Source organism: Cherax quadricarinatus, chromosome 17 (assembly GCF_038502225.1).
Source record: "Cherax quadricarinatus isolate ZL_2023a chromosome 17, ASM3850222v1, whole genome shotgun sequence".
NCBI lineage: Eukaryota > Metazoa > Arthropoda > Malacostraca > Decapoda > Parastacidae > Cherax > Cherax quadricarinatus.
This window is the reverse complement of record NC_091308.1, coordinates 23,730,692-23,756,753: the sequence shown is the minus strand read 5'-3', so window position 1 is coordinate 23,756,753 and position 26,062 is coordinate 23,730,692. Positions and strand designations below refer to the sequence as shown.

Genomic DNA, 26,062 nt, shown 5'->3' with positions numbered 1-26,062 from the left:
GGTGAAGAGCTTCTTGAAATTAGAAATCACCTGCTGGTCCATGGGCTGCAGGATAGGGGTGGTGTTGGGTGGAAGGTAGAGAACCTTTATAAACTTGAACTCTTCGATTATGTCGTCTGCGATGTTCGGTGGGTGAGCAGGTGCATTGTCCACGAGGAGAAGGGCTTGCAGGGGTAGGTTATTTTCCTGGAGATACTTCCTAACAGTAGGTCCAAAGATCAGGTTTACTCACTCCACAAAGAACTGCCTGGTGACCCATGCCTTCGGGTTTGCCCTCCACATAATGTGCAGTTTTTCTTTTAGAATCTCATGCGACTTAAAGGCTCTGGGGGTTTCTGAATGATATACGAGCAGTGGCTTGATCTTGCGGTCGCCATTTACATTGGCACACAGTGCAAGGGATAACCTATCCTTCATGGGTTTGTGGTCTGGCATCATCATCTCCTCTGCAGTTATGTAAGTCCTCCTTGGCATCTTCTTCCAGAAGGGCCCTTTCTCGTCACAGTTGAAGACTTGCTGAGGGATGTATTCTTCATCTGCTACCACTTCTGCAAAAGTTTTGATAAAATCCTCAGTTGCCTTCACATCAGAGCTTGCTCCCTCACCATGCCTGATGACAGAGTGAATGCTAGACCTCCTTTTAAACTTTTTGAACCAGCCCCGACTGGCTTTAAATGACGTTTCCGATGCCTCGTCCGTTGATGTGCCTGGGGTCTTCTGCAGCAAATCAGCGTAAATGCCTCATGCCTTCTCGCAGATGATACCCTCAGTCACAGTATCTCCTGTGAGCTGTTTCCCCGTCAACCATGTCAACAGTAGCTTTTCCATCTTTTCGTTGACAGAGGTCCGCTGCTTAGAAATTACTGTAACACCCTTTGCTAGTGCTAAAGCCTTTATACACTCTTTCTGCTTTAGTATTGTACATATAGTAGAGGGGCTACACTTGTACTCACTCGCCAAGTCCTTAACCCTCTTACCTAGTCTGTGCTGATCAATAATTTCTTGTTTTAATTCCATGCAGATTATCCTCTTTTTCTTCTCGGCACTGTCCGTTGCACTTGCTTTCTTAGGACCCAAGGTTAGAAGAAAAAAATCTGGCAAATTAACTGCACAAAACGTAAGGAAATCACAAGCATTCCTTGCACCGTGAGGGTAGCACTGTAAGCACATGTGCACTGGTGAGCATTGTTTTGATTGACAGTGCTATCTGGTGGTGGTGTTGTCAAGCTAAATTACATGCAGTACATACATACATGTAGTATTATTATTATAATTATTATTGTACTATTATGTATTATTATATTATTATTATACAGTATTATATCATATTATACATAATTATTATGTATTATCGTTATTATTAGTACGTACATATTATTATAATAATTATTATTATTATTATATTATTATTATTATTATTATTATTATTACAGTGGACCCTCGCCTAACGATATTAATCCGTTCCTGAGAGCTCATCGTTAGACGAAATTATCGTTAGCTGAATTAATTTTCCCCATAAGAAATAATGGAAATCAAATTAATATGTTCCTGACACCCCAAATTATGAAAAAAAAATTTTTACCACATGAAATATACATTTTCCTACACACAAACAGAAGACGACATGCACAATTACTACTGTACTAAATAAAGAATACATGACACTTATTGAAGATCTGGTGATGATTAATGGGATGGGAGGAGAGATGGTAGAAGTTGTTATTGTTTGGAAGGGGAATTCCCTTCCATGAGGACTTGAGGTAGCAAGTACTTTTCTGGGGTTTCTTCCCTTCTTTTAATGCCACTAGGACCAGCTTGAGAGTCAATGGACCTCTGGGACCTCTGTCGCACAACAAATCTGTCCATAGAGCTCTGTACCTTGCGTTAAGATTTTCCTAAAATGGGCCACAACATTGTCATTGTACAGGTTGCCAACACGGCTTGCAATAGCTGTGTCAGGGTGATTTTTATCCATAAAGGTTTGCAGTTCAACCCACTTTGCACATATTTCCTTAATCTTTGAAGTAGGCAACTTCTTCAATTTCTCTCTCCCTTCCTCTGAAGCAGTTTCCTCAGGTGTGGCCTCTTGCTGTTGCAGATGCTCTTGCAGCTCATCAGTGGTTAGTTCTTCATTGTCCTCCTCCACCAACTCTTCCACATCCCCACTAACCTCCATCCCCAAGAACTTCCCCAATGCCACAGTAGAATCCACAACTGGCATAGGCTTCTCAGGGTTAGCCCCAAACCCTTCAAAATCCCTCTCTTCTATACATTCTGGCCACAATTTCCTCCAAGCAGAGTTCAAGGTCCTCTTAGTCACTCCCTCCCAAGCCTTACCTATAAGGTTTACACAACTGAGGATACTAAAGTGATCTTTCCAAAACTCTCTTAGGGTCAGTCGAGTGTCTGAGGTCACTTCAAAGCACTTTTGACACATAGCTTTTGTGTAGAGTTTTTGAAAGCTTGAAATGACCTGCTGGTCCATGGGCTGCAGTAGAGGAGTGGTATTAGGAGGCAAAAACTTGACCTTGATGAAGCTCATGTCCCCAGAAATTCACTCTGCCAAGTCTAAAGGATGACCAGGAGCATTGTCTAATACCAGGAGGCACTTAACCCCTAAACGGTCCAAACGTATATATATGTTCACTTGCGTAGTGCCCCAAATTTTTTGAGAATTTTTTTTTTTTTTAATAGGAAAAAATAGCATATGGTACCCAGGCATCCCCAATTATTTTAATATGGTGCACATTGAGTGCACACACCCATTCTCTCATTTCCAGGTGACTCAGGCTTATCGTGGCAGTGTTGAATGAATGACAAAGAAAACGTATATATATGTTTGGGGTGCTACGCACGTGAACATATGTAAACGTTTGGACCGTTTAAGGGTTAAGGTCCAATTTATTTTCCAGGAGGTAATTTTTCACTGGGGGGGGGGGGCAAATGCATGGTGAAACCAGTCATAGAAAAAGTCCCTAGTGACCCATGCCTTACTGTTTGCCCTCCACATCACATACAAATTAGCCTTGAGGACATTGTTTTTCCTGAACACTCTGGGAGTTTCAGAATGATACACCAATAAAGGCTTCACTTTGCAATCACCACTAGCATTACCACACAACAAAAGAGTAAGCATGTTTTTTGTAGGCTTATGTCCTGGGAATGCCTTTTCCTCCTGAGTAATGTAGGTCCTGTTTGGCATTTTCTTCCAAAACAGGCCTGTTTTGTCACAATTAAACACTTGTTGGGGTTTCACTCCTTCAGCCTCTATGTACTCCTTGAATTACTGCACATATTTTTCAGCCGCTTTTTGGTCTGAACTGGCAGCCTCACCATGCCTTATCACACTATGAATGCCACTACGATTCTTAAATCTCTAACCAACCTTTGTTGGCCTTAAATTTACTCACATCACCACTAGTTGCAGGCATTTTTTTAATTAAATCGTCATGCAGCTTCCTAGCCTTTTCACATGTGATCGCTTGAGAGATGCTATCTCCTGCTATCTGTTTTTCATTTATCCACACCAATAACCGTCTCTCAACATCTTCGAGTACTTGCGATCTCTGTTTCAAAAACAAAGTTGCACCTTTTGCAAGAACAGCTGCCTTGATTGCCATTTTGTTGGCCAAGATAGTAGCAATGGCTGATTGGGGTTTGATATACAAGCTGGCCAGCTCTGAGACACGCACACCACTTTCGTACTTTGCAATTATCTCTTTCTTAATTTCCATACTAATTCTCACTCTTTTTACCACAGGGTTGGCACTAGAAGCTTTCTTGGGGCCCTTGGTAACTTATTTTGCAGTTACAAGCACTAAAAACACTGGGATAATGTGAAATGTACCGAATGTATGCGTAGATGCGACCGTACTGGCTGGCTTGTAAACACTGGCACCCACGGGGCAGCTGAGGCGCACTCAGGCCACACGTGGGACGCGTGCAGGACAAATCACGTTGGGCGAGTTTTTTATCATTACGTGGGCCAAAATTTTTCAATTCAATTCAGTTCAAGTTTATTCTCTGTAAGGGTTACAATGTGGGGTTTACAGGTTTTGGGTATTGTGTGGTTTACATGTTATAAAATACTAATTACAGAGGGGGCCACTAAGACACCTAGCATGGCTAGGCATTTCGAGCAGACGTAGATTAACTCTTAACATTAAATCCTTACAGATTATGGTATTAAGGCTAAGTGACTACATCATAATTTGTGAGTTTAGCAATGTGAATGCTTTTGTTTTGGCACAATACAAAGTGTCTATATTGGAGTATCATAGGCAAACTTATGACTAGTTAGGATTTATTATTTTAAGATTAAGATTAGTATTTCTTGGTTTATAGTCAGTGGGTGAGTGAGTGTAATTGTGAACCACCAGGTGGTTATCATGTAGTTAGTTGTCGGGGTGTATCAGGGAGATAAGATGTTTTCTAACTGTAGTTTTGAAAGTGATGAATGTGTTTGGAGTTCTAGAGTTTTCAGGGAGGGTGTTCCAGATTTTAGGTCCTTTGAAATACATTGAATTTTTGTAAAGGTTTAGTCGAACACGGGGAATGTCATAGAGATGTTTGTGTCTGGTGTTATGCCCGTGGATCCTGTCACAACTATCAAGAAAGCGTTTTAGGTCAAGGTTAATATTGGAATTTAAGGTTCTGTAGATATAGATTGCACAGTAGTAAGTGTGGATGTTCTGAAGTTCAAATGCTTCGTTAGGTGGATTTAACGTTATGTGATGCGTTCGTTAGGCGAGGGTTCACTACTACTACTAGTGCTACCACTACTAGTACTACTACTACTACCACTACTAGTACTACTACTACTACTAGTACTACTATTACTAGTACTAGTACTACTATTACTAGTACTATTACTAGTACTATTATTACAAGTACTATTATTACCAGTACTATTATTACCAGTACTATTATTACCAGTACTATTATTACCAGTACTATTATTACTATTATTACTAGTACTATTATTACTAGTACTATTATTACTAGTACTATTATTACTAGTACTATTATTACTATTACTATTACTACTATTATTATTACTACTGCTGTTACTACTACTAATATTACTACTACTATTACTACTACTACTGTTACTACTACTAGTACTACTACTACTACTACTGTTACTACTACTAGTACTACTACTACTACTGTTACTACTACTAGTACTACTACTACTAGTACTACTACTACTAGTACTACTACTGCTACTATTACTACTACTACTAGTACTACTACTAGTACTACTACTACTAGTACTATTATTACTAGTACTATTATTACTAGTACTATTATTACTAGTACTGTTATTGCTAGTACTGTTATTGCTAGTACTATTATTGCTAGTACTATTATTGCTAGTACTATTATTACTAGTACTATTATTACTAGTACTATTTTTACTAGTACTATTATTACTAGTACTATTACTAGTACTATTACTATTATTACTACTACTATTATTACTACTACTATTACTACTACTATTATTACTACTACTATTACTATTGCTACTACTATTACTACTACTGCTACTACTATTACAACTACTAATACTATTACTAATACTATTACTACTACTACTAATTATTATTATTATTATTATTATTATTATTATAACAATAATAATACAATATACACGTAATAGCAATAATAACAGTAAAGAGAACCTTCAAAAGGCTGCCAGTAGTTCGCGCCACCATCAGCAAAACATTGGTAACCACTACTAGTACACTTTGCACCTGTCTAGTCTTAAGTAGGTATTTATGCCTTAAATGCCTCGGCATGATAGTGGCTTTCTTTGCTCCAATCATGTTATATGTAAACCACACATTGTAACCTTTGTAAAGTGTAAAGAAATACACCTACCATCCGACTTACGACTGAACCTGGTTCCGACCAACCGGTCGTAAGTCAAAATGGACGTAAGTTGAACTTTACTACAGAATATCAACATCACATTTTTGAAATGACTTCATTTTATTGTTTTATTTTGGTATTCCATTTTTTACTTTACTTTTTATGCTGTTAATACTGTATTTTATACTGTAAGGTTTAGGATAAACACTGTATACAACACAAACAGTTGTTTATTTCCCAGAAATTTGGCATGAAAAACACGATCATAAGTCGAGTGGTCGTATGTCGAGCAGGTTGTAAGTCGGATGGTAGGTGTATATATTTTATTTATTTATTTTTATAAGGAACCTCCCTTGAGGGGGAAGTTCGCATCCTGAAATTTCGTTCGTATCCTGAAGCAAAAATCGACCGAACGACTGTATCCTGAAAAATTTGTATGGTGGGACGTTCGTAAGCCGAGGTTCCACTGTATTTCTTATGGGAAAAATTGTTTCAACATTCATGAATTCTGACTTTCGGCAGACTCTCTGGAACGGATTAATCACGAAATTCGGGGGTCCACTGTAATTTACACTATGTATGATAACTGTCCTTGTGTGTACTGGTTCCTAAATAATCTTACTTAGTCTTTGATTCTATTCAAGGAATGCCTGTCCTTCAAGAAATATATACCAAGCAAATGTAACTACTTGAATGACAGAATAGAATCAAGGACTAAGTTTATTCAGGCATAGTTATATGTAAGGACAGTTGTCATACATAGTGTAAATTATCTAGGGCAACCCAGAAAAAGCCAGACTTGACTGACTGACTGACTTGACTAACCTGCTGATTTACTAACTTTACTGCCATCCACCTCAGCCTAGTAGGGTCACAACATACCTCTCCACTCTTTTCACAATCATTAGCAAACACTAGTAACCATAATTCAAGGTAAAAAAATATCATTTCTGTTGCATTTGTAGCCTTAAGCAATAGAAAAACAAAATACATAACGACAGTGAACAATAATTACATTATCTTTCTATTTTCGTAGGATTTGGAGACCTAAAGAAAAAAGTTGTTTGGTTTTTTTGGGGGGAGGGGGGTCCCAGGAACGTAACCCTATCTTTCCCATAAGTTCTTCACTTCCTTTAACCCTTAAATTTTCCAAATATTTTGAAAAAAAAAAAATATTATTTAAAGAGGACAATTTTCTTTGTGTTATAAGACCCAAAAAAAAAATTTTTAAGATGAGTACTTACCGAGATATAAGACCACGAAGTTGGCACTGGATGCTCACCTGATGGCAACATCGAGTCCGGCCGCTTGCAGAAGTGTTGCTGATATACCTTTATTTGTTGTTTTTATTTTAATTTATATTATTTTTATGTTCTGATAATTACAATTTATAATAATTCTTGTAATTTAATAGCCAGTCTTTATTCTGACACTAATATTAGGTACTGAAATAGTACTCAGATAGTCAGTCACACCAACAGGTAAACATTTTCACCGGCCTTAGTCATGTACTTTGTCTAGAAATATATACAAAGTATTTATAGGTCTCAGCAATGTTTTAGACATGCTGGAGTATACATGTATATGAAACTTCTTGAAACATGGTGTTTTATGACGAGTGTCACTAAACTGCTGACAAGTTAAGCAGTGCAGTGACATGATGGTAGTGCACTGCTGCAGGGAACCCTGGTTTTATATAAAAGAAATACTGTCTGTTTCTAAATTCAAGACTCTTCTTAAAAGCCACTTATTCAACCACAACTAAATAAATTCTGAAAAACTGAATCTCATAAATGTATAACCTGTGACCCTGTCAAACTGTTTTTTTTTTTAATTACATTACCTAATAGAATACTCCATTCTCTTAAATGCACAGTAACTCATCTAATGACCATATGACCTGTTTCTGCACTACAAATCATTGATTTTACTTGATCTTATTCGATTATATTATACATTGTTATGCTACAAATTTGTACAACCTTAATGCTTCTTATTTGAAATATTTATTTGTACTTCATGTTGTAATTTGTTTACTGTAATTTTTACCACTGAATATATCATTACTTAGTTAATCTTAAATTAATTTTAAGCCTGCCTATAATGCTCTGCATACAAGGGGCTTTTGGCATGTACACCCAATCACTATATTTCTTTGTACAACTATGTATCATATCCAAATAAAAAATAAATAAATAAACACACAAACATGTATGTCTGTCTAGCTTGGCAGGAAAAATAAAACGTAAATCTACATTTGGAGCACTAGTGGTACAAACGTAGATCTACGTTTGGACGGTTGAACCCGTAAACAGTCCAAACGTATACAGTGGTCCCTCAATAATCGTCCATAATCCGTTCCTGGAAGTGGGACTATTATCGAAACAGATGATTTTTGAATCAATTTTCCCCATAAGAAATAATGTAAATCCAATTAATCTGTTCCTGACACCCAGAAGTATTAAAACAAAAATTTTTTTTACATGAAATGTAGTTGTAGTACATAAACAGTACAGTGGCACATGATGAATTAAACATTAACAGAATAACACTTACCTTTATTGGCGATTCTTCTTTGTGTATGGAAGACTGGAGAAGGAGACAGATTGGATTATTTACTGTTTGGAAGGGGAATCCCCTTCCATCAACACCTCAGGTACCAATTGCTTTTCTGGGGTTACTTCTCTTCTCTGTTTCTTAATGCCACTAGGACCACGTTGAGAGTCGCTGGAGTCCTGTCTCGCAAAAAAACTGTCCAGAGAGCTCTGTTTCTGGCGTCTCTTTAAAACTTCCCTAAAATGGGCCAAGACTCTGTCACTGTACAAGTTGCCGATATGGCTTGCAACATCCTTCTCTGGGTGATGTTTCTCCATAAATCTTTCCATCCTACCCCACATTTCAAAAATCTCCTTAATTTCTGAAGAAGGCACCTTCTTCCATCTCTCTTCCTCCTCCTCTGCAGCAAGATTCTGAGCTGCCATCTGTTGCTGTTCCTGCTGAAGCTCTTGCAGCTCCTCAGTGGTTAGCTCTTTGTTGTGGTCCTCCACCAACTCTTCCACATCCTCCAAACTCACATCCAACCCCATGGAACTCCCCAGTGCGACAATAGAGTTCACAACTGACATAGGCTCATCATGGGCTGCCTCAAACCCTTCAAAATCCCTCTTGTGGACACAATCTTGCCACAAGCAGAGTTCAAAGTCCTGGTAGTCACTCCCTCCCAAGCCTTACCTATAAGACTTATGCAATGGAGAATTACTTAAGTGTTCTTTCCAAAAATCTCTTAGGGTCAAGTGAGTGTCTGAGGTCACATTAAAGCACCTTTCAAACATTGCCTTGGTGTAGAGTTTTTTAAAGTTTGAAATGACTTGCTGGTCCATGGGCTGGAGGAGAGGAGTGATATTCAGGGGCAAGAACTTCACTATGATGAACCCAAACTCCTTCAGAATTAGGTCATCCAAGTTTGGAGGATGAGCAGGTGCATTGTCCATTACTAGGAGGCACTTGAGATCCAATTTCTTTTCCAGGAGATAATTCTTCACGCTAGGGCCAAACACTTCATTGAACCACTCGACGAAAATGTCCCTTGTGACCCATGCCTTACTATTAGATCTCCAAAACACACACAATTTACTCTTCATAACATTGTTTTTCTTGAACACTCTGGGATTTTCAGAATGGTGCACTAGTAATGGCTTCAATTTGAAATCCCCACTAGCATTAGCACAGAACATTTGCGTCAGCCTGTCTTTCATAGGCTTGTGTCCTGGCAGTGCCTTTTCTTCCTGAGTAATGTAGGTCCTCTTTGGCATTTTCTTCCAAAAGAGGCCTGTTTTGTCAAAATTGTACACTTGTTCAGGTTTCAGTCCTTCAGTCTCTATGTACTCCTTGAATTCCTGCACATATTTTTCAGCCGCTTTGTTGTCAGAACTGGCAGCCTCACCATGCCTTACCACACTGTGTATGCCAGTACGCTTCTTAAATCTCTCAAACCAGTCTTTGCTGGCCCTAAATTCACTCACATCACCACTAGTTGCAGGCAATTTCTTTACCAAATCGTCATGCAACTGCCTAGCCTTTTCACAAATAAGCGACTAATTGTTTCTCGTTTATCCACACCAATAATAACTTCTCAACATCTTAGACTACTGGTGATCTCATTTTTGTCAGCATATTTATCCCCTTTGCAACAACAGTGTCCTTGATTTCCTTTTTCTTGGCTATGATGGAAGATATGGTTGTACAGGATTTGTTATACATCCTGGCCAGTTCGGCCACACGTACTCCACTATCATATTGTTCAATTACGTTTTTCTTAAATTCAATTGTATTTCTCACCTTCTTTACCAAAGGCTTGGCACTAGGAGCTTTCTTTGGAGCCATGGTAGCTTATTTAGCACTTGCAAGCACTAAAATCAATGAAATATTATGAAATATTTTGTTGGAGCAAGTGAGGGGACCGTCGCTCACTCGTAAACAATGGCACACTGGCTGGGAAGGGAAGGCCCAGGCAGTTCAGAGCATGAGTACGCGTCCCGGACGAAGGACTATTAGCGAGTTAACGGACCATTTGCGAGCCAGTGTTTAGTCGAAATAAGAGGACTATTTCCGAAATGGACGACTTTCAGGCCAGACGATTATTGAGAGACCACTGTATATACGTTCTTACCGCTAGTGCCCCAAACGTATATAAGTGTTTTATTTTTCCTGCCTTCAAATATGGCATGATTGGCCTGAGATGCCTGTAAGCATAGAATGGGTCATAACACTCGATGTGCACTGTATTAAAAAATCTGGGAAAACTTATTACCTTGTGGGAGCACCAGTTCAAATGGGCGCCAGCTAGAGCAAACATCGGGGCGAACATCTGGGATTCACTGATTTCATGTAGTTTTAACTTTACCATTTTAAGAGGAAAGTGATGTTGACCCCAAGTTTAATGGCTTTGAGGTGGATGTGGCCATAAGTGGTTGAGGAAATATCAAAAAACCTCAATAATAACCCATGTGCACCATTTGTGCAACACCCTTTCAGAATGTCTTATAACCTATGCCCTAAGTAAAGAGAAACAATTCTGGAACGTAATACTTGTTCAGCAGGCTACCTGGCTGGCCGGCCGGCCACCTGGCTGGCCAGCTGCGTGGCTGGCCGGCTGCTGGCGGTTTGGCTCTGTTTGTTTGTCTGTGTCTGTCTGTCTCTCTGTTTCTATCTCTGTCTATCTTTGTCTCTGTCTATCTCTGTGTATCTGTCTCTGTCTTTGTCTCTGTCTCACAGGTACACATAAATACAAGTATGCATAGTGTAAATTGCCTAGGATAACCCAAAAAATCCAGACAAAGTGCTATACTCTGCTTGAAGATACGAGTAAACGTGATGATGCAGTCTTGTGGCTCTCTCTGAGACAGAGAGCCAGATGGTTAGACAGATAGACAGGGAGATTGACAGGCAGACAGATAGACATGTTTGTATACCACTGAAAACAAAGTGAGGGCCGATGCTCATCAAATGTCATATCTAATCTTTTCTTATCAAGTCTTATCACCGCACCCTTGCATATGCTCATCAAATGCCAGCGCTTATATATTGTTATCTCATCACATCACTGTCAGGGGTGGACTGAGGCTTTTTTTTTTCATGCTTCAAGAAAACTCATTACTAGTACTAGTACTACTACTAGTACTACTGCTACTAGTACTAGTACTACTACTAGTACTACTACTACTAGTACTACTACTACTAGCACTACTACTACTAGCACTACTACTACTAGCACTACTACTACTACTGCTAGTACTACTACTGCTAGTACTACTACTGCTAGTACTACTACTACTAGTACTACTGCTAGTACTACTAGTACTACTACTAGTACTACTACTAGTACTAGTACTACTACTAGTACTAGTACTACTAGTATTGTACTAGTACTAATAGTAATGAGTTTTCTTGAAGCATAAAAAAAAAGCCTGGTGCTGCCACCGCCGCCGCCATTATTATTGTTTTTTTTTTTAACAAGTCAGCCGTCTCCCACCCAAAAAGAAAATACTTTCATCATCATTCGACACTTTCACCTCACTCACACATAATCACTGTTTTTGCAGAGGTGCTCAGAACACAACAGCTTAGAAGAATATAAAGATACACAACATATCCCTCCAAATTGCCAATATCCCGAACTCCTCCTTTAGAGTGCAGGCATTGTACTTCTCATTTCCAGGACTCAAGTCTGGCTATATAAAAATAACCGGTTTCCCTGAATCCCTTCACTAAATATTACCCTGCGCACACTCCAACAGATCGTCAAGTCCCAAATACCATTCGTCTCCATTTACTCCTATCTAACACGCTCACGCACACTTGCCGGAAGTCCAAGCCCCTCGCCCACAAAACCTCCTTTACCCCCTCCCTCCAACCTTTTCGAGGACGACCCCTACCCCGCCTTCCTTCCCCTACAGATTTATATGCTCACCATGTCATTCTACTTTGATCCATTCTCTCTAAATGACCAAACCACCTCAACAACCCCTCTACAGCCCTCTAATACTTTTATTAGCTCCACACCTTCTCCTAATTTCCACACTCCAAAATTTTTTGCATAATATTTACACCACACACTGCCCTTAGACAGGACTTCTCTACTGCCTCCACCCGCCTCCTCGCTGCTGCATTCACAACCCAAGCTTCACACCCATATAAGAGTGTTGGTACTACTATACTTTCATACATTCCCTTCTTTGCCTCCATAGATAACGTTTTTTGGCTCCAAATATACCTCAGCACACCACACACCTTTTTTCCCTCATCAATTCTATGATTAAACTCCTCCTTCATAAATTCATCCACCGACACATCAGCTCCCAAGTATCTGAAAACATTCACTTCTTCCATACTCCTCCTCCCCAATTTGATATCCAATTTTTCTTTTTCTAAATTATTTGATACCCTCATCACCTTACTCTTTTCTATGTTCACTTTCAACTTTCTACCTTTACACACACTCCCAAACTCATCCACTAACCTTTGTAATTTTTCTTTAGAATCTCCCATGAGCACAGTATCATCAGCAAAAAGCAACTGTGTCAATTCCCATTTTGTATTTGATTCCCCATAATTCAATCCCACCCCTCTCCCAAACACCCTAGCATTTACTTCCTTTACAACCCCATCTATAAATATATTAAACAACCATGGTGACATTACACATCCCTGTCTAAGACCTACTTTTACTGGGAAGTAGTCTCCCTCTCTTCTACACACCCTAACCTGAGCCTCACTATCCTCATAAAAATTCTTTACAGCATTTAGTTCAACCTATTCAATATACTTGCAACATCTGCCACATTGCACCCCTATCCACTCTATCATATGCCTTTTCTAAATCCATAAATGCAATAAAAACTAAATACTGTTCACATATATGCCTCAATGTAAACACTTGATCTACACATCCCCTACCCACTCTGAAACCTCCTTGCTCATCCGCAATCCTGTGTTCTGTCTTAACTCTAATTCTTTCAATTATAACCCTACCGTACACTTTTCCTGGTATACTCAGTAAACTTATTACTCTATAATTTTTACAATCTCTCCTGTCCTTCCCTTTATATAAAGGGACTATGCATGCTCTCTGCCAATCTTTCCATTATTATTATTATTATTGTAAAAGTCAACTAAAATGCCTTGAACAATGGGCTAGTAACCCCTTTTCCTGTAAAGATTACTAAAAAGAATAAGAAGAAAATTGTCAAAGTGGGAAGTCTGAATGTGTGTGGATGTTGTGCAGATGATAAGAAAGAGATGATTGTGGATGTTATGAATGAGAAGAAGCTGGATGTCCTGGCTTTAAGTGAAACAAAGCTGAAGGGGGTGGGAGAGTTTCATTGGAGAGGAATAAATGGGATTAGGTCAGGGGTTTCAAATAGAGTTAGAGCTAAAGAAGGAGTAGCAATAATGTTGAAGGATAAGCTATGGCAGGAAAAGAGGGACTATAAATGTATTAATTCAAGGATTATGTGGAGTAAAATAAAGATTGGATGTGAAAAGTGGGTTATAATGAGCGTGTATGCACCTGGAGAAGAGAGAAGTATAGAGGAGAGAGAGAGATTTTGGGAAATGTTGAGTGAATGCGTGGGGAGTTTTGAATCAAGTGTGAGAGTAATGGTGGATGGGGATTTCAATGCTAAAGTGGTTAAAAATGTTATGGAGGGAGTAGTAGGTAAATTTGGGGTGCCAGGGGTAAATGTAAATGGGGAGCCTTTAATTGAGCTATGTGTAGAAAGAGATTTGGTAATAAGTAATACATATTTTATGAAAAAGAGGATAAATAAATATACAAGGTATGATGTAGCACGTAATGAAAGTAGTTTATTAGATTATGTATTGGTGGATGAAAGGTTGATGGGTAGGCTCCAGGATGTACATGTTTATAGAGGGGCAACTGATATATCGGATCATTATTTAGTTGTAGCTACAGTTAGAGTAAGAGGTTGATGGGAAAAGAGGAAGGTGGCAACAACAAGTAAGAGGGAGGTGAAAGTGTATAAACTAAGGGAGGAGGAAGTTCGGGTGAGATATAAGCGACTATTGGCAGAAAGGTGGGCTAGTGCAAAGATGAGTAGTGGGGGGGTTGAAGAGGGTTGGAATAGTTTTAAAAATGCAGTATTAGAATGTGGGGCAGAAGTTTGTGGTTATAGGAGGGTGGGGGCAGGAGGAAAGAGGAGTGATTGGTGGAATGATGAAGGAAAGGGTGTGATAAAAGAGAAAAAGGTAGCTTATGAGTGGTTTTTACAAAGCAGAAGTGTTATAAGAAAAGCAGAGTATATGGAGAGTAAAAGAAAGGTAAAGAGAGTGGTGAGAGAGTGCAAAAGGAGAGCAGATGATAGAGTGGGAGAGGCACTGTCAAGAAATTTTAATGAAAATAAGAAAAAAATTTGGAGTGAGTTAAACAAGTTAAGAAAGCCTAGGGAAAGTATGGATTTGTCAGTTAAAAACAGTGTAGGGGAGTTAGTAGATGGGGAGATGGAGGTATTAGGTAGATGGCGAGAATATTTTGAGGAACTTTTAAATGTTAAGGAAGAAACAGAGGCAGTAATTTCATGCACTAGTTAGGGAGGTATACCATCTTTTAGGAGTGAAGAAGAGCAGAATGTAAGTGTGGGGGAGGTACGTGAGGCATTACGTAAAATGAAAGGGGGTAAAGCAGCTGGAACTGATGGGATCATGACAGAAATGTTAAAAGCAGGGGGGGATATAGTGTTGGAGTGGTTGGTACTTTTGTTTAATAAATGTATGAAAGAGGGGAAGGTACCTAGGGATTGGCAAAGAGCATGTGTATTCCCTTTATATAAAGGGAAAGGGGACAAAAGAGACTGTAAAAATTATAGAGGAATAAGTTTACTGAGTATACCAGGAAAAGTTTACGGTAGGGTTATAATTGAAAGAATTAGAGGTAAGACAGAATGTAGGATTGCGGATGAGCAAGGAGGTTTCAGAGTGGGTAGGGGATGTGTAGATCAAGTGTTTACATTGAAGCATATATGTGAACAGTACAGTGGACCCCCGCATCACGATATTAATCCATTCATGAGAGCTCATTGTTATGCGAATGAATTTTCCCCATAAGAAATAATGGAAATCAAACTAATCCATGCAAGACACCCAAAAGTATGAAAAAAAAAAATTTTACCACATGAAATATACATTTTCCTACACACAAAGAGAAGGATACATGCACAATAGTAGAGTAGTACATGCACAGTATATATTGTGCATGTACTTCTCTACTAAATGAAGAATAAATGACACTTACCTTTATTGAAGATGCAGCAATGACTGATGAGACATTGTGTCCTGGGAGTGCCTTTTCCTCCTGAGTACTGTAGGTCCTGTTTGGCATTTTCTTCCAGAACAGGCCTTATCACACTGTGTATGCCACCACGATTCTTAAATCTCTCAAACCAACCTTTGCTGGCTTTAAATTCACCAATATGAGCACTAGTTCCAGCCGTTTTTCCCTGTTCACCTGGGTGTTAGTCGACTGGTGTGGGTTGCATCCTGGGAGACAAGATTAAGGACCCCAATGGAAATAAGTTAGACAGTCTTCGATGACACACTTTTTTGGGTTATCCTGGGTGGCTAACCCTCTGGGGTTAATTGTTTCTTGGTATTCTCAATAAGCCACACCAACAACGGTGCTACAGCAGCAGCAGCAGCAGCAGCAGCTGAGAGTGCTACAGCAGCAGCAGCAGCAGCTGACAGTGCTACAGCAGCAGCAGACAATGCTACAGCAGCAGCAGATGGTACTACAGCAGCAGCAGCAGCAGACGGTACTACAGCAGCAGCAGCAGCAGACGGTACTGCAGCAGCAGCAGCTGATGGTACAGCAGCAGCAGCAGCTGACAGTGCTACAGCAGCACCAGAAGCTGACAGTGCTACAGCAGCAGCAGCAGCTGACAGTGCTACAGCAGCAGCAGACAATGCTACAGCAGCAGCAGACGGTACTACAACAGCAGCAGCTGATGGTGGTACAGCAGCAGCAGCAGCAGCTGACGGTGCTACAGCAGCAGCAGCAACTGACAGTGCTACAGCAGCAGCAGCAGCTGACAGTGCAGCAGCAGCAGCATCTGACAGTGCTACAGCAGCAGCAGACGATGCTGCAGCAGCAGCAGACGATGCTACAGCAGCAGCAGACGGTACTACAGCAGCAACAGCAGCAGACGGTACTACAGCAGCAGCAGCAGTAGCTGATGGTGGTACAGCAGCAGCAGCAGCTGACGGTGGTACAGCAGCATCAGCAGCTGACGGTGGTACAGCAGCATCAGCAGTTGACCATGGTACCACAGTATTTCGATAATATTTCTCACCCTTTTTACCACAGGGTTGGCACTAGAAGCTTTCTTGGGGCCCATGGTCACTTATTTTGCAGATAAAATCACCAAAAACACTGTAATAATACGAAATGTTATGATTGTATGCTTGGATGTTACCGCGGAGGCTGGCTTGTAAACAATGCCACCGGCGGAACATGTGAGGCTGGCTCAGGCCGCACATTAGACGCGTCTCGGACGAACAGCGTTGAGCGGGTTTTTTAGCGGTATGCGAGGCAAAATCTTAGCAATAAAATGTATCGATATGCGGATTTAACATTATGTAAGGCCAACGGTTTGCGGGGGTCCACTGCATTCAGATAGAGGTAGGGAAGTTTTTATTGCATTTATGGATTTAGAAAAGGCATATGATAGAGTGGATAGAGGAGCAATGTGGCAGATGTTGCAAGTATATGGAATAGGTGGTAAGTTATTAAATGCTGTAAAGAGTTTTTATGAGGATAGTGAGGCTCAGGTTAGGGTGTGTAGAAGAGAAGGAGATTACTTCCCAGTAAAAGTAGGCCTTAGACAGGGATGTGTAATGTCACCATGGTTGTTTAATATATTTATAGATGGGGTTGTAAAGGAAGTAAATGCTAGGGTGTTCGGGAGAGGGGTGGGATTAAATTTTGGGGAATCAAATTCAAAATGGGAATTGACACAGTTACTTTTTGCTGATGATACTGTGCTTATGGGAGATTCTAAAGAAAAATTGCAAAGGTTAGTGGATGAGTTTGGGAATGTGTGTAAAGGTAGAAAGTTGAAAGTGAACATAGAAAAGAGTAAGGTGATGAGGGTGTCAAATGATTTAGATAAAGAAAAATTGGATATCAAATTGGGGAGGAGGAGTATGGAAGAAGTGAATGTTTTCAGATACTTGGGAGTTGACGTGTCGGTGGATGGATTTATGAAGGATGAGGTTAATCATAGAATTGATGAGGGAAAAAAGGTGAGTGGTGCGTTGAGGTATGTGTGGAGTCAAAAAACGTTATCTATGGAGGCAAAGAAGGGAATGCATGAAAGTATAGTAGTACCAACACTCTTATATGGGTGTGAAGCTTGGGTGGTAAATGCAGCAGCGAGGAGATGGTTGGAGGCAGTGGAGATGTCCTGTTTAAGGGCAATGTGTGGTGTAAATATTATGCAGAAAATTCGGAGTGTGGAAATTAGGAAAAGGTGTGGAGTTAATAAAAGTATTAGAGGGCAGAAGAGGGGTTGTTGAGGTGGTTTGGTCATTTAGAGAGAATGGATCAAAGTAGAATGACATGGAAAGCATATAAATCTATAGGGGAAGGAAGGCGGGGTAGGGGTCGTCCTCGAAAGGGTTGGAGAGAGGGGGTAAAGGAGGTTTTGTGGGCAAGGGGCTTGGACTTCCAGCAAGCGTGCGTGAGCGTGTTAGATAGGAGTGAATGGAGACGAATGGTACTTGGGAGCTGACGATCTGTTGGAGTGTAAGCAGGGTAATATTTAGTGAAGGGATTCAGGGAAACTGGTTATTTTCATATAGTCAGACTTGAGTCCTAGAAATGGGAAGTACAATGCCTGCACTTTAAAGGAGGGGTTTGGGATATTGGCAGTTTGGAGGGATATGTTGTGTATCTTTATATGTGTATGCTTCTAAACTGTTGTATTCTGAGCACCTCTGCAAAAACAGTGATAATGTGCGAGTGTGGTGAAAGTGTTGAATGATGATGAAAGTATTTTCTTTTTGGAGATTTTCTTTTTGTTTTGGGTCACCCTGCCTCGGTGGGAGACGGCCGACTTGTTGAAAAAAAAAAAATTATTATTATTATTATTATTATTATTATTATTATTATTGTTTACTTCCACATATCCAAAACATTGCTGGGACATATAAATACTTCATATATATTCCAAGACAATAGTAAATGGCCAAGGCAAGTGTAAATGTTCACCTGTCAATGTGTTTGTGACAATTTGAGTATAATTTCAGTACCTAATACTAGTGCCAGAACACAGAATGGTTATGAAGTGACAGGAACTACTTTAAATTGTAATAATCAGAACATAAAAATTATATAAAATAATACGAAAAAATAGAAAAAAAGGTATATCGGCAACACTTCTGCAAGTGGCAGGACTCAGTGTTGCCGTCACGTGAGCATCCAGTGCCAACTTCTCAGCCTCTTATCTCTGTAAGTACTGACCTGAATTTTTTTTTATTCTAAAACACTTTTAAAAATGTGCTCATTTTTTTGTATAATTTTTTTTTTTCCCCCAAAAAAAATATTCGGGGTGCTGTGCAAATGAACGTATATATACATTCAGACTGCTTAAGGGTGAAGTTCTGTGTTCCCAAGGTAAACATTTAAACATTGTATACCGTAATGATGTTCTTGAATATCAGTGCATACATATACATATTACTTGCATTTATTTGAGCTGCAAACGTAATAATTAATAATCTAATATTGAATCACTCCTAACAGCATACAGACTTTCACATTTATTCACAGTGTACAAATGTTCAAACACTGTATTCATGGAAAATGAGTTTTTCAAGATTTTATGATCACCATCCGTAAACATTGGTGTGGGAGTCAAATAAGGATGGGAGAAGTGGAACTTTTCAATTATTTCATGTAATTATTGTTATTGTATGATAGGCTGAAGTACATACGTAGGTCCTTCTTTGATTGCTTTATGATAGTCATAATAATAATTATTTATGATAATTTAAATGTGTCCCATTTTGAAGGTTGAAGAAGAAGCTGCTTATAAACTGCTGAAGCACATGATGTATGTGATGGGATGTCGACGTCAGTATCGACCAGATCTTATTGGTCTTCAGGTTGGTCTTATAGGAACTGCAAGAAATTTGTATTTACTCTTCCACTGTCTAACACACTTGATTCTTTGCACTTTATTATTTAGGCTATTTTTGCAGTGAAAGAGAAACAAGTCATAAACTGTATAGTATGATATTCATCGTGGCATGAGGAGGCAAAATATATTACTATGTAAGGATAGTAACTATGTGATGAACATATAATAGTGGCAGAAATAAGTATGATGACATACTCTTAAGATGTCAAAGTTTTGATGATAACTGTATGTACTGTAATTTTAAAAAGCAGTTTTTGCAGCGAGGCCTTAGTGGCCTACTCTGAACACAACTGGTACACATTTATGCTTTCACTCAACTCTAGGTTCTAGTAGGGAACTGTCTTTCACTTTTCCACCCAGTATTGACTGACTTCCCTCTCCATTATTTGCCAACATGATTTTCATCTGTTTTCACTTGTTGACATAAAATTTAAATTCAGATTTTGTTGTACAAATTCTTGGTAATGTTCAGTTTAATTGATAGATGAAAATAATTAAATCTTCAGATACTATTTTGAAAATTAAGTATTACTCAGATGCATTAAGATGGTCAGTTGCAGTTTTTATGGAAAGAGGTTGTAGGTGACAATACAGTACAGTAGGGCCCCGCTTTATGGCGTTTCACCTTACAGCATTCCTCTAATACGGTGATTTCAAATTATGGCCAAAATTTACTATACGGCAAGCGGTCTTTCAGATACAGAGAGCCCCACCTGGTTTGTTTACATTGTCCGTGAGCACAGCTATTATGTCTGGAAACATTCCAAAATTTCAAGTGTTTTAAAGTTATTGCGTATTTTATATGTACTCTGATAATAATGCTTATGTGTACCTGTTCCTAAATACATGTATACTTATATACTGTGCTGGCATGCAGGTACACATTAAAATTACTACGAGTCTCTCTACTCATGACGCCATAGTAATACTACATAATAATCTCTCTTGGGCACATTAAATGTCTTATTTTATGTTAATATAGACATTTTCATTAATCCATCTACGATATTTTCTTCAAAATTATATAGGAAACACGTTACGTAGCATATAAACATTATACATGCACCCACAGAATAAAAATTGACATAAATCTGAGATTTGTTTACAGAGCGATTTTGTAGGAGTGTCAGAAGAATTAGGTTTTCTCTAGTCAAACACTGGGGGATAACTGTAGATAAATATTCCTTTCATATGCCTTCACTCTATATATAGCAGTTCACGACCCTTGTGGATTTAGTGCTTCTTTTTTATTATGATTATAATAATAATAACTTGTAATAATAACATAATAATTTGTAATAATAATAATAATAATAATTTGTCAGAGCATCATTCCTTCTAAAAATTACATGAGAATGGAAGTGTTGGTCTTTATTTATTCTACTGTACTACTGTGAAGACAACTTGTAAACAATGTAAGGTGTTTGTATGAATGTTTATGAACCATAACCAGACGCAATGTCTGTTCGTTTACATGGGTGGGATGGCTAGGCAGGCTTCCCTATGCTACCCTATCTACCACACAACTTTCTACAAATAAATACTTTTCACCTTTCACCCTACATTAAGACTACAAATATTTTAAGGTAAGTAATGAGTGTACTGTATATGCATTTTATCACTCTATGGAGCTTTAACCCTTTGACTGTTTCAGTCATTTATATATGTCGGTTATATAGGAGAAGGTCTGGAGTTAATAAAAGTATTAGTCAGAGGGTTGAAGAGGGGTTGTTGAGGTGGTTTGGTCATTTAGAGAGAATGGATCGAAGTAGAATGACATGGATAGCATTTAAATCTGTAGGAGAAGGAAGGCAGGGTAGGGGTCGTCCTCGAAAAGGTTGGAAGGAAGGGGTAAGGGAGGTTTTGTGGGCGAGGGGCTTGGACTTCCAGCAGGCATGCATGAGCGTGTTCGATAGGAGTGAATGGAGACGAATGGTATTTGGGACTTGACGATCTGTTGGAGTATGAGCAGGGTAATATTTAGTGAAGGGAATCAGGGAAACCGGCTATTTTTATATAGCCGGACTTGAGTCCTGGAAATGGGAAGTACAATGCCTGCACTCTAAAGGAGGGGTTTTGGGATATTAGCAGTTTGGAGGGATATGTTGTGTATCTTTATACATATATGCTTCTAAACTGTTGTGTTCTGAGCACCTCTGCAAAAACAGTGATTATGTGTGAGTGAGGTGAAAGTGTTGAATGATGATGAAAGTATTTTCTTTTTGGGGATTTTCTTTCTTTTTGGGTCACCCTGCCTCGGTGGGAGACGGCCGACTTGTTGATAAAATATATATATATATATATATATATATATATATATATATATATATATATATATATATATATGTCGTGCTGAATAGGCAGAACTTGCGATCTTGGCTTAAATAGCAAAGCTCATCTTGCCATATAGAACAAGTGAAAATTTGTGTATGCAGTAATGTCGCCAAAATCATTCTGAACCTAACGAAAAAAATATATTTCACTGTTTGTTTAATATTAAATTATTGTAAACAAATCCAAAATATATTTAGTTGGGTTAGGCTAAAATAAACTGCTCTTGTTATAATAAGGTTATGTAAGTTTTCTAAGATTCTTTTGGTGCAAAATTAAATTTTTTTTACATTAACATTAATGAAAAAAATATATCTCTAAACGTATAAGAGAAAATTTTAGAAAAGACTTAATTTTATATGAGTTCTTGCTAATTGACCAGTTTTACATATTCGGCACGACATATATATATATATATATATATATATATCTATATATATATATATATATATATATATATATATATATATACAGTGGACCCCCGCATAACGATGGCATCGCATAGCGATTTTTCCGCATAACGATTACTTTTATCGCAAAATTTTTGCCGCGCATACCGATTAAAAACCCGCATACCGATTTTCGTCCGAGACGCGTCCAATGTGCCCTCAGCCAGCCTCACATGTGCCGCTCCGTCCCATTGTTTACCAGCCAGCCTCCGCGGTAACATCCAAGCATACACTCGGAATATTTCGTATTATTACAGTATTTTCGGTGCTGTTTCTGGAAAATAAGTGACCATGGGCCCCAAGAAAGCTTCTAGTGCCAACCCTGTGGTAAAAAGGGTGAGAATTAGTATGGAAATTAAGAAAGATTTTGAAGGGTTTGGGGCTAACCCTGAGAAGCCTATGCCAGTTGTGGAATCCATTGTGCCTACTTCAAAGATTAAGGAAATGTGTGCAGAGTGGGTTGAACTGCAAACCTTTATAGATGAAAATCACCCTGACACAGCTGTTGCAAGCCGTGCTTGTGACTATTTCAATGACAATGTTATGGCCCATTTTAGGAAAGTCTTGAAGGAACGGGAGGTACAGAGCTCTATGGACAGATTTGTTGTGCGACAGAGGTCCAGTGACTCTCAAGCTGGTCCTAGTGGCATTAAAAAAAGAAGGGAAGTAACCCCAGAAAAGGACTTGCTACCTCAAGTCCTAATGGAAGGGGATTCCCCTTCTAAACAGTAAGAAGATAATGCTCTCCCCTCCTCCCATCCCATCAATCATCACCAGATCTTCAATAAAAGTAAGTGTCATGTAATTGTGCATGCCTTTTTCAGTTTGTGTGTATTAAAATTAACATTTCATGTGGTAAAAAAAAATTTTTTTCATACTTTTGGGCGTCTTGCACGGATTAATTTTATTTCCATTATTTCTTATGGGGAAAATTCATTCGCATAACGATTATTTCGCATAACGATGAGCCCTCTTGCACAGATTAAAATCGTTAACCGGGGGTCCACTGTATATATATATATATATATATATATATATATATATATATATATATATATATATATATATATATATATATATATATATATATATATATATATATATTATTTTCATATAGTCGGACTTGAGTCCTGGAAATGGGAAGTACAATGCCTGCACTTTAAAGGAGGGGTTTGGGATATTGGCAGTTTGGAGGGATATGTTGTGTATCTTTATATGTGTATGCTTCTGGACTGTTGTATTCTGAGCACCTCTGCAAAAACAGTGATAATGTGCGAGTGTGGTGAAAGTGTTGAATGATGATGAAAGTATTTTCTTTTTGGGGATTTTCTTTCTTTTTTGGGTCACCCTGCCTCGGTGGGAGACGGCCGACTTGTTGAAAAAAAAAAAAAAATATATATATATATATATGTCTTATGAGCCAATGTGTATGACATATATATACTTAAAAATTCTAGAGGCTTCAAATCAAGCAGGAAAAAGCTGGTAGGCCCACATGTGAGACAGTGGGTCTGTGTGGTCAATGTGCACAGTATAAAAAAAAATCCTGCAGCACACAGTGCATAATGAGGAAAAAAAACTCCAACCATGTTTTTGGATTAAAACGCCAACTCTGAGGTGTATTTTCATACGGTATTTATGGTTGTATTCATGTTTTCTTTGTCTCATTTGATAGAATGGAAAACATATTATAGAAATAGAAGTGATTTTGATTGGTTTTACTATGAAAAGGATCTTGAAATGGGGCTCAAAGTGGCAGAAATGTTTGATTTTTGCCGATGTTCAGTAGTAAACAAATGACGTCATTGTCCAATAAATGTCCAGCTAGCCATTCTAATATGCAGTCACGAATGGGTTGATGTTATTTATACAATTATTACAATATTGCAGTAGTCTGCATAACAGTAAATCTTCTGTTTTGAGTGTGAATAAAAATTCAAAGTAGAAAGCAAGAGTTTTATAACAGAGGCCTGGAGATGTGACTGATGAACAGAAAAAATGTTACTTTAGTGCCAGGAATGTCTGCACTGTTCATTCTGGACCCTGTTTTTAAATTGACATATTTTTAATTTGCATGAAATTGGCCAAATTGCCAATTTCTGACCACGTTATTGGGTAGTTGAAATTGGTAAATGGGCGGTTTCTTGGACTGAATCGATAGAACAAATGGAGTTCTAAAGAAATAGCTGTGAGTTTCGTCAACTGGATCAGTGGAATTGGCCATAAATAGGGCTCAAAGTGAGCAAAATCGCCGATGTGTAAATGTAGCCAAGGTCGCTAACTTTGCAAGAACGTAATTCCGTAAGTTTTCCATAAAAATTTCGTACTTTTTGTATCATTATCATTGAGAAAATATTCTCTATCATTTCGCAAGATTTTTTTTTTTTTTTTTTTTCCCTCTCCAAATATTTTGCGACACCAGGAGACACTTTAGGATTTGGGGTTGCGACAGTCAAAGGGTTAAGCATCATCGTAGTATATTATTTGTGGGTGGGGGTGGCCAGGAAGGCTTCCACACCTAACTTCTTACAGTAAATACTACTCACCTTTTGCCCTACATTAAGACTACAAATATTTTGAGGTAAATAATGAGCGTACTGGGTGTGTATTTTACTTTTCATTGTTTTTTAACCCTTTGAGGGTCGACAGGCCCTCTCCGAAACTTGTTCTCAGGGTCGGCCAAATTTCAAAAAAAAAAAAAATTATTTTTTCTCATGAAAAAATAGAGTTGTTTTTTCTAAACATTATAGGCTAAACAAAAAAATTTTAACGTCAATACTTACCGAGATATGGAGGCGTGAAATTTGCCAAAATTGAACAACATATGGTAACATCGCCGACTGCCGTCACCCGGTATTTTTCTATTTACTTTTTTATGTACTATTTTCAATTATTTTTCAATTTTTCTTTTTCTGAGTAACTTTTATGGCCTCTGAGGCCAACATGATCAGTATTTTGTAAGTTATTTCTTTTACAATACTACACAATAAGGGCATAAACACTGTTGTCATTATTTTGTTTACAGAAAATATTTACACAAACGATATGAAATGTTGTTTATTACTATTTTTCTATATTTTATATACACATATACAGTCACAGGGAATGTTTCTAGAAGTTCTGAAGCCTGTGGAACTCTTTGAAACATGGTGTCATGCACAGTGGAGTTTTGCACTCCTCACACATAAAACGAGTGTCTCTGCGTTGTTGTGTGCGTTTTTTTGTATGTGCACAGACGTAACACCTCTTCTGAGCCTTTTTCTTCAAAGCAGTAGCAGGCAGTTTTACCAGGAAGTGATCACCATGCTTCAGACGAGCAGGTAGTTGTTCATAATTTGGTGGGCGATCAATTGCAGGTGCTGTTCCTTGGTACTTGAATACTATTTGTCTGATGACAGACAAACAGAATTCGCCGTACTGTGGTTTGTTTCTGGTGCTCATCTTATACATATTATAAGCATTGAACATGGAAATGTCCAGAAGATGGAAAAACAGTTTGATGTACCACTTATAACTCTTGCGAACACAATCAGCAAACCCAATCTGCATGTCACATTTGTCCACTGAACGCATGTTGAAGGTGTAATCAATCACAGCTGCAGGTTTTAGAATGGGTTCATTTCTCTCTCTATGCTGCCTGCCACTGTCTGCCATTTCATTAGGGTGAATTGATGACAACAGTGTGACATCTCG

General features: G+C 38.5%; 1 protein-coding gene across 1 annotated transcript in view; it reads left to right on the top strand.

Annotated features, from left to right (window-relative positions):
- The window catches only part of plx (PTB_TBC1D1_like and TBC domain-containing protein plx), a gene marked incomplete in the record, with an annotated part of 401,111 nt that overhangs the window by 276,911 nt on the left and 98,138 nt on the right, over positions 1–26,062 (top strand). Inside the window, 1 exon segment of the mRNA XM_070085876.1 lies at positions 19,462–19,554. Coding sequence (XP_069941977.1) covers positions 19,462–19,554 — 93 coding nt within the window.